This window comes from Lottia gigantea, assembly GCF_000327385.1.
Source record: "Lottia gigantea unplaced genomic scaffold LOTGIsca_16, whole genome shotgun sequence".
NCBI classification, from domain to species: Eukaryota; Metazoa; Mollusca; class Gastropoda; family Lottiidae; genus Lottia; species Lottia gigantea.
Genome location: NW_008707965.1, coordinates 961,063 through 971,249, shown reverse-complemented (window position 1 = coordinate 971,249; position 10,187 = coordinate 961,063). Strand labels below are relative to the sequence as shown.

Sequence of the window (10,187 nt, the reverse complement as noted above, 5' to 3'; positions counted from 1 at the left end):
AGCAAACGTAGGCTACAACGAGGGAAATTATGTCAGGACAGCTCCAGTCAGGACAGTTTTAAATAAGATTGAAACCTCTATTTTAGCTGAAAAGTAATGTGACAGTTGGTGCAACAGAATGAGGGCATTTTCTTGTTTTATTGACTACCTGATGTAGGTGTGTCACTGAGTCTGTCAAGTCGATATTCTTTCAGAGAAAACATGACAGAGGTAATTCTGCTTATTTATGACACGAATGGAGACTGGGCTTGCTTGTAGTGGAAAACTTTCGACTGTTTGTATGAAGAGTGAAACAAAGTTAGCTGTGGTCTACATGATTACTAGTTGCGCCCCTTGATGGGCTTTTCATTCATCGAGGCATTAGAGGTTAGAAAGGTGTATTAAATGGAATCATCATGTTGTTTTTCTCGCTTGAAATGACATTTCTGTGAATGTGACTTCAATTGAAGACGGATTGAGTTAATAATGGATGAACAGGGTTGCCCAAGATGTAAGACAACCAAATATAGAAACCCGTCTTTGAAACTCATGGTCAATGTCTGTGGCCATTCATTGTAAGTATTCGTTGGTTTCAAAGGTACTCTTAGTCTTGTATAGACTAATCCAACCAGACCACAGTTAATTTTTCATTCTGACAGAAAGTGATTTGTGAAAATAATCACCACCAAAATAGAAAAACGTACAGCTGTATTGTTCTTATTCCTAAATTAGATGACAACACTGTAAGTTGTTAGCTGAGAATGTCTATTTAATGTTAATGTAGTGATTTGATTGGCATACTTTAATATTTCGGTTTCACCCCTGACAGCATATTAAGAACCTTGCTATTTATTTTCAGATGTGATAATTGTGTAGATTTGTTATTTATAAAAGGATCAGGGGCATGTCCAGAATGTGGGACTGCCATACGAAGAAGTAATTTTAGATATCAGATTTTTGAGGATCCACAAGTTGAAAAGGAAGTTGACATTAGAAGGAAAGTTCTAAAAGAGTAAGTATTGATCTTGCACTGACATTCTGAACAGTATAAAATCATTCAAGGGAGAGCTCATGGATATGTCATAAAAAAAAAAGAAAAACCAAAGCATTAATGATCCGAACAGCAAAACCAAACCAGAAATCCAAAACATATTGGCAAACATTGTTTGTTGCTAATGAATTTTTTATATGAGGAAGTATATCAATCATATAAGAAATGTTACACTGAGCAAAGAAACAAGATTTCATAATGGACATGGACATGGACACTATGAAGACCACAGTAATGTGTGTGAACAAGTGTTTATATTTTATAATATTTTCCAGTTATAACAAGAAGGAAGAAGATTTTAATACTTTAAGAGAATATAATGATTATTTAGAAATGATAGAGACTATAAGTAAGTTCTAGGATCCTTATAAATCATCTCCAAGAAGGTTTTTAATTGGTCAGACACCTTGCTTTTAAAATAACAAACACTATTTGAAGTTTGTTTGCTAGTTTTAGTATTAATTTGATAGACATACTTATGTCATGTTAATTCTTTCAGGTCTTGAAGGGTATCTGAAATTCTTTTCAAATTAGTTTCTAATATGTTAAACATTTGCTTCCTTATTCATACATTTTCTGTATCAGACTTTGAAGTTGAAAATGAAAGGAAATTTGCAGGTGCTTGTATTTCTTTGATGAAAAACATCTTTTCATTTCAGTTTATAATTTAGCTAATAATATTGATGTAGAATCAACGAAAAAACAAGTAGAAACGTACAGAAAGGAAAATAAAGATTCAATACGTAAAAATTATTCAAAACTTGTAAGTAACAGTAAAGCTTCCTTCTTTCTTCTTTTATTTCTGGTATTACACCTGAGATAATTGAAAAAAAACTTGCCTACATTGTTTTCAAGGCTTCCATGATGAATTTTATAGTTGTTGTGATGTAACGAAAAACTAGGGAAAGCTACAAACAGTCTTGAATAAATAATCAAGGTGTGTCTCTTTTTTCCGTCTGGTTTCTTACCTCATCTTCCCCTATACTTGACTCCTGCATGATGGTCAACATCCTTTTAAGTTGGCACTCACCACTATAATCTTTGATAGAATGATTTGTGTCATGTAAAGTAGTGTAAATCAGGAATCCAATGGTAGGTATAGATGCTCGATCTGTGAGAACTCCTAATGCCACTTTACTACATGGTTTGTCATCTCTGCATACCTTTCTTAGAGTCCATGTAGCTCATGATGAAGACATTTTTGCAATGTCTCTTGTTTGTTTCTCATTCTCAAAATATTCTATTTTATCCTAACAGAGTAAAGATGAAGAATATATAGAAATGTTAATAGAAGAAGAACAACAGAACTCTACTATTCGCAAACAGATGATCCATGAGTCAGAACTGAACGAAAAAAATAAAAAACGCAGGGAAAAAGAGGCTCTTATTGATGATTTGGTAAGTAAAGTCACAAAATATTAAGATTAATTTTCTTGACATTTTTTTTAAATTGATGAACTTCGGGTCCAAGTCAAAAGTCTTGTGGACAAAAGTTCAGTTAATTTTTCCCTCATCAAGAAATTAATTGGTCTGTAGTTCACTTTATTTAAATAGTTTGGTATGAGGTTGTAAATTTTAAGGACCTTGTAATATGAGAGTGATTACCCATAGTTCGTTTAACCAAATTTTACTATCCAATTGTGTTTTGTGCTGATTTTATGATGTATTATTTCAATATCATTAATATTCTGGTTGTGGAAAGTCCAAGGGATAGGGTAAATTGGGTGATATGGATGCTGTTTTGGAAATGTGGAATGTGATAATGTTGCTAATGAAGGAGATATTTAGATTTTTAATTGTATTTCAGATGTTTTCTGACATGTCAGCTAATGATATACTCAACATGCACAAATCTTCAGTGAATACTGCTATGGAGGTAGAATCAGACATCACAACCCAACCATCTCAGACCACCATTTATTCTACTGGTATACAGAGGGTTAGTTGACTTATTTTGTTTCTTTTTTATTGCTCCCATGTCTTTTCTGACTCTAATTTTGTCTCTTTTATACAATTACCTAAAATGATTGTTTTGTATCCATGCTATGAGAATGTTTAAATAAACATCATATTTTCGAAAGGATTGCCTGGACTTATCCAAATTTACACAAAGAAATCTAATTCAGTATGAACTAAATATTTCAATGCATGAGTATATATTTGTGAAATTCTAACATATCCAAGTAAACCTAACAAATATTTTAAAATTAATGATTGAAATAATCTTTCTGACTTTTGGCACCTGGCCCTGTATTCTCGAAACGATCTTAGCGCAAGGATATCCTAGAATCAATCTTCTATCCTAGCGCTAAGATGTCCTAGAATCAATGTTAGAAGATAAGAACCTAGGACATCCTAGTGCTAAGATTGTTTCGAGACTACAGGCCAGGACTTACGAGCGATCATGCCTAATGCTTAGATATAATAATAAATGTTTGTATTTCCAGGGTCAAGGAACTGGATTCATCCCTATGCCAGTAACAGAAGTAAACCCTGTTTATTCTTATCAAGGTTTTGATTTAGAGAGAATTGGACCAGAATATCCTACAGAGGAAGAAATAAAACTTAATGGGTAAGTCATGAACAATAATAAAGAAGGTTGTGATTAAATGAGGTGTCCTGTATGGTGTGGAATGATTGATATAGAAGAAAATCGTAGAAGTGAATACATGAGATACGGGTGCTGGCAAAATTCGGCCATCCGTTTTCTAGGGTATTGGTGTACCTGCACTGTACATATCATCTGATACTGTACTGTATTAAGATTAAAAAAAATGTATACATGTGTCAGTGAAATAATCCATCCTTTATATATTGTCTATTTCAGTTATTTGTTAAATATACGAGCTGTATCTGAATCAGAGAGAGGAGGAGGGTTCAGTGCTGTACAGTGTTGTCAACGTGCATTACATGATGCTCTAGGTGGACTGTTTCATTACTCAGAGGCAGCCTCCACATCTGTTATATGAGAGTCTTGAAATATAGACACTTAGAGACCTGATTGATGCTAACTTTCTTAAAATGGAGATTGACCTCTGAACTTTGCCAGATTGGTTGTAAACTTTGACCTTCAAAGGAAGTGTAAACAAATTGCAAATCAACCTTGTAAAGCAACAGCAGAATGACTGAAATTTGGACAGAGCCTAAATTGTGCTATAGAGGATAATATTATTACTTCTCTCTGATAGTAGAAATCAGGGATGTGACATTATTGACAACTAATATAGATTTGTGATTTACTGATTTCAAGTATTCTTCTTATCTTATGTTGCTGTACTGTATAATTGCATGTATAATGCGTAGTACTTTATGACATGGATAATAATATATTATGTTATGTCACCTTTTTGTGTATACTTTATGGCATCAATGAAAAAATAAGGAAAACTATCATCAAAATAATTAAAATCCACAAGCATTGATTGGCCAGCTGATTGTTTGAAACATAAAGTTTGGAAAGAACCCTTGACCCTCCTCCATTTAGTAGGAATTCTAAAAAGGATTTGAATTCAAATATTTCAAATAAGGCAATAACAATTTAGAATAAAGCACCTGCCTTGAAAGCCACAGTTTGTGATGTTTATGTTTTAGAAAGATGTACCTATCTGACGTTATGATGGTTGAGTTTGAAATAAATAAGTCAGTATATAATAATATAACATTTATATATTTTGTAAATTCATAAACATTGCACAATAATAACAATAAATATAGTCATTTCAAACAAACTGAATTTTAGAAATTGACAACATAATTCTAGAGAATGTTTTGAGCCTTGGAAATTAATAATAGTACATAGATCCAAATTTAAATATGTATTCGGATATAATCCTTGTAAGACATGTAGAAGTATCACAGCACATAAAAAAACAACAGTTTTTATGGATATAGGCTTTTATTTATTTATCACTTGATAACGTTACCTGTATGTGTAATGAAACGTCGTGTTCAATAATAAATAGAAGTCTATATCCATAAAAACTGTTGTTTCTTATTTTCGGATAGTAGCGACGCCAGCCACCGAGACTAGGGGGTACAAATAGAGGGCAGACTGAATCCCTTTAACCCCATTGGCGCCGCTACTGTCCATATGCGATTAAAATAAAAACTTGGATATATATTTTTGGATAAATAGAAACGTCTTGTGTTCATTTCTGTTCAAAATAATGTAGACCGTTTGTGTTTATGATTTGAATTGAACCACAAATGTGACAAAAATGTGCTCGACTAGAATCATATAGATCTAATGTAAAGAGCTTTTTCTTCATCTTTGTCAAAGATCTGAGTTAAAATTCGTCTCACAAAAGACAAAAAAGCAATTTGGGGGAAAAGAATGAAAGATAAACCACGAACATATTTTAGAACTCAGATGCATTTTTTGCCACTAAAAGCATGAGATAATATCGAGCTAATTTTAGAAATAACAGATGCATGACTTGACTACTTATAAATTCACACAGAAAACTGATAAAACACAACCTTTTAGTTCATAAATAATTCATTGTTATACTTTACAACAATCAATAATAATAATAAAGTTCCATTCACACTGTCGGCAATGACTGTAGCTAACTGACATCTGGCAAATACTTTTCAGCGTAGGGAAAAAATTACGGTGCCTAGAAAGGGATTAGGTTTTTTACATATTTGTTTAAAGTTTAGCTAATCGGTATGCAGGGGCGTTTCTAGAAAATACCAAAGGCACCCAACAGCCAACGTATTTCAGATGGCTGAGACGAATTTTGAGCATTAAGAAGGCCCACCCCCTAAATACGCCAATGTCGGTATGGAAAAAAACGCCAACCAGATATAATTTCCATTGTCATGATTGACTAAAATAAGATTAATTACCACATTACAAAAATTACGATTATTGAGCATTTGAAAATCACGAAAATGAAGCAGTTTATACATAGATTTATTCTGAGCTCTATCTATTCCAGCACCAATCCTTCACATTCAAGCTTGGCTAGTGTTAGTTTTACAGATATGAACCGGCAAATCGCCAGTATTTAAGGAGTTTTAAATTGAACGCTTGCTGCAGTGTCATACATAACACTTATGAAAATCGGATATCAACTTCAGATTAAGTAGGCGCTGATCACAAAAATAACTATTATCAATAATTCAATATTGACGTTTGTGTCAAACTACAGAATAGAAATGGTAGTTTGGTTTATAGTTGATTATCCAAATTTTCGTTGTTTGCATAAATTTTAAAACCATTCACGTCATCAGAAAAAAGGGGAAAGGTGATTAAAATTGATTTTGTTAGTTCTATTATGAGTGACGTAACCCACAAAAACGTATAGTAACCATTCAATAAAATTTATAAACATTTCAGGTATACACCAAGCAACAGTTAAAATAACCCAAATCTCCCTGATGTTTCCACAACAATCATTAATGATGAAATAGGCTTAATGCATGACGCATACAATTGCTTACCATGTATGGATTCCCGATTCCAAAATTTCAAGTAAAAGCGCGATCTTAAAAAAACCCAAACATAAACATATTTTTTTCAACAAAACACAAAATATAATGTTGGGTCCTTATGTCACTTCAATATCATTTAGTTATACTATATAGACAAATAACATTCCGATATTTTGGTTTTTGAAAAAAAAGTCAAAAAGTTCTGTGTGTCCCTTAACCAGTGGTGGCGCCAGCCTCCCAGAGCTAGGGATACAAAAAGAGGGCAGACAGACTTAGTGAGATGACAACTGTCGAGGTTGAGATTCAAAATGCGATAAAGTTTTTGACAAATGTCCTAAGCCCCCCTGTACCCCCACTGGCGTTGCCACTGTCTGCCCTAAACAAAATCACCACCCACATTCGTTCTTTTACGTGTTTCATATTCCTAAGGAGTACCTTCGTTATTTATCTTCCACTGGACTACCAGCAGGTACCGACTGACTCTGATAACTTTCCGTTTCCATATCTTCATCTCTTTGCTTCGTATATTTAGGTCCTTTGGGGTCAGAGCTAGATTTAAGAGAAGTTGTCTCGTCAGCTTCGCCGTCACTCTTCATATAAAAATGGAACCCCAGGTTGAGCTCTGGAATCTCGTAGACTACTGCTAACACTGTCATTAACATCACCAGACCAATCAATAGGTAGGCTGAAATTGAAAATATAGTCATTGGAAAACTACTTAAGATAGAAAGAATGAAAAAAAAATTCTAACAAAAAGAAACCCGAAAACCAAAATGACGGTTTGGCAGTACATTATTAGCATAAAATGACATCTTTAGCTGGAAACTAATAATCTTTTAGACCATTTAATAGATAGGATTGAGCACTATTTTAACCGGGAAAGTACTTTATTCCAGCTAAAGATGGCGGGAAACTTCATGCACTGTGCAATGAGAGAAATCAAAGACTTTTTATTTCTAATTTTAAATGTATTTGGACACAGATTGTAAAGTAATCAAACAGACCCTACCTGTAGTTGAGAGTTTATAAATAGCTCTGTAATGCTGGTTTGCTGAATCACCAGGTATATAGTCTCCAAGACCAATGGTCGTCAGCGATATAAAACAATAATAAAACGAATCTAAATAATTCCATTTTGGTTCCAGCACAGCAAAGATGGCGGCCGGGATCAGAATAAACAACAGGATGAAAGTTCCCAAGATAATTCCAAGATGGAGTAACTGAATGTGGAATATTTTGTAGATGTGTCCAAGTTTTCTGTATAAGAAAAGCAGGAAGTATTTAGCTGGTACCATCAACCTTTCCACCAGAGCAGTGAACAGAATAAGGGTTAACGGAATTCCTATCACAGCGTAGATGATACAGAATCCCTTCCCACCGTCTGATAGTGGAGTTACTCGACCATAACCTGTAAATATGAAATAAATCCGATTAAAGACTTCATCAACGAAGGTTCTGAAAGTGCATTTGGGGGAATTTTTGCTAGAAAATGTAGTCCTAATTAATGGCTTCTTACAACCAAGGATTGCGTTGCTGATTAACTTCCAAAATAAAGGAAAACAAGACTCGGTGGATCAAAGTTTCATGAAATGTGTATTTGCACCTTACTTTTTGGAGAGAGTTCAAATATAGCAAATGGATAGCAAATGACAATCGACAATGAAAATAACGTAGAATGGTACTTTACCTATTGTAGTAAGAACTGTAGCAGCGAAGAATAAAGCTTGTCCAAAACTCCAGTTGGCGTCGGTCATTGTTACATTGTTAACGGCCGAAACACCACGGTTAGCAGCCGATACCACTTCTTTTATAAAAACTTCTAATTCTTCATCTGCAATTAGAGATGGAATACATGGATTTAGATTGGGAGCTACAGTTGTACTAATGCTAAAAATAATTTTATAGGCAACACAACAAAAAGCAGGAGGGGGGGGAGGGAGGAGATTGTGTGTGTGGGAGGGGGGGATTGGGGTGTGGACGAGGGGTAGACTATCTACTTGGGTGATAAGTAAGATTATGGCAGCAGAGACGTCACTTAAATAAATTTGTTCCAAGACCAACTCATTAAAATAGGCCATGTATATGGTAGAAATAAAATAATAAGCTATTCAGTAAAATCTGGTTTATGCGAAATCATTGTTGCGATATGCTCTAGTTTTTTAATGTCTAATGAAATTAAGAAGCATAATGTGTGATAATATAAATATACATATATATATATATAAATTTATATATACACGATATGGCATACATGATTAAATAATGCATGGATTTATAGAATTTCTATAATGAAATCGGTTTTATATATTTAATAGTTTTACATTTTAATACACGATGTTTTAATATGCTTTAATTGACAAAAATGACATACTAACGGATACTAACATTTTTGGTTTAAATGTAAAACGTAATCAAAATCTGGAAATAGTAACTCTCGTGTTTACCTGTAACGCAGCTATTTTCAGTTAAGAAATTTACTCGATGTGCTTTTAATTCTTGAATAAGCTTATCCTCTACTGGTTGTTCGAGGATCTCAAAAATTAGAGCTCCAAAACACAGATATCCTATAATAAACAGTATCAGAAACACCAGACGTATGTTCTTACCAGTCCGACCACAAATACAGTCCCCCGTTTCAGACTCCATTTTTATTGTAGTTCGTAATCCTTGTAGAGCGGACGTTACATCACTTCCGACACCTCACAATAATAATAATGTGGATTTAAAGTACATTGTCACAAACAAACAGAATATCCTTTCACACGTCATAAGCACAATTGCTAGATCTCAATCTAAATTCATTGGTGATCCAAAAAATCTTGGTCAGCGTCCTGCATAAATATTGATCTTCTCTCAAATCTGTTAAAAATATTCAAAGGATTATCTATAATTCAATTAATGCCAACTAATTCTCTAAAATTTATATTTTTCGCTTCATTGCAGGGCAACCTAGCTTTAATTTCACCATGATGAAAACACCTTGACATTCCTGTAGGATTATTTCAAATAAATATGTCTCATATTAAAATGCTGATGCTCAAAATCCAATTGTTAATATTTATATGTTTCCTGGGAACCTTAAATGTATTTCATTAAAGAAAATAAACAATATCCAAGTCTCTGTCAAATTGAAAACTATCCTAATCCTCTGTCAAACTGAAAACTATCCTATCCTCTATCAAACTGAAAACTATCCTAATCCTCTGTTAACCTCTGTCAAACAGAAAACTATCCTAATCCTCTGTCAAACTGAAAACTATCCTAATCTTCTGTCAAACTGAAAACTATCTAATCCTCTGTCAAACTGAAAACTATCCTAATCCTCTGTCAAACTGAAAACTATCCTAATCCTCTGTTAAACCTCTGTCAAACTGAAAACTATCCCATTTCTCTGTCAAACTGAAAACAATCCTAATCATCTATCAAACTGAAAACTATCTAATCCTCTGTCAAACTGTAAACAATCCTAATGCTCTGTCAAACTGAAAACAATCCTAATGCTCTGTCAAACTGAAAACTATCCTAATCCTCTGTCAAACAGATCAAAATTCTTTGTGAAACTGAAAACTATCCCATTTCTCTGTGAAACTGAAAACTATCCTAATCCTCTGTCAAACCGAAAACTATCCTAATTCTCTGTCAAACAGATCCAAATTCTTTGTGAAACTGTAAACTATCCCATTTCTCTGTGAAACTGAAAACTATCCTAATCCTCTGT

At 33.6% G+C, this 10,187-nt stretch overlaps 2 protein-coding genes across 2 annotated transcripts; one reads left to right on the top strand and one right to left on the bottom strand.

The window, feature by feature from the left end:
- Window positions 1–397: 397 nt before the first annotated feature.
- Window positions 398–3,999, top strand: LOTGIDRAFT_230879 (hypothetical protein; the record flags this gene model as incomplete). Its single annotated transcript, XM_009051143.1, has 8 exons — window positions 398–554; window positions 839–991; window positions 1,306–1,379; window positions 1,690–1,793; window positions 2,288–2,428; window positions 2,838–2,969; window positions 3,478–3,602; window positions 3,858–3,999. Exons 1-8 carry the CDS (start codon window positions 466–468, stop codon window positions 3,997–3,999), a joined length of 960 nt encoding a protein of 319 aa, XP_009049391.1. The 5' UTR covers window positions 398–465.
- Window positions 4,000–7,068: 3,069 nt separating this feature from the next.
- LOTGIDRAFT_95453 (hypothetical protein) lies at window positions 7,069–9,061 on the bottom strand (the record flags this gene model as incomplete). Its single annotated transcript, XM_009051069.1, has 4 exons — window positions 7,069–7,154; window positions 7,479–7,877; window positions 8,157–8,300; window positions 8,914–9,061. Coding segments are annotated over 4 exons (777 nt in total), but the record flags the coding sequence as incomplete, so codon positions are not given.
- Window positions 9,062–10,187: the final 1,126 nt, after the last annotated feature.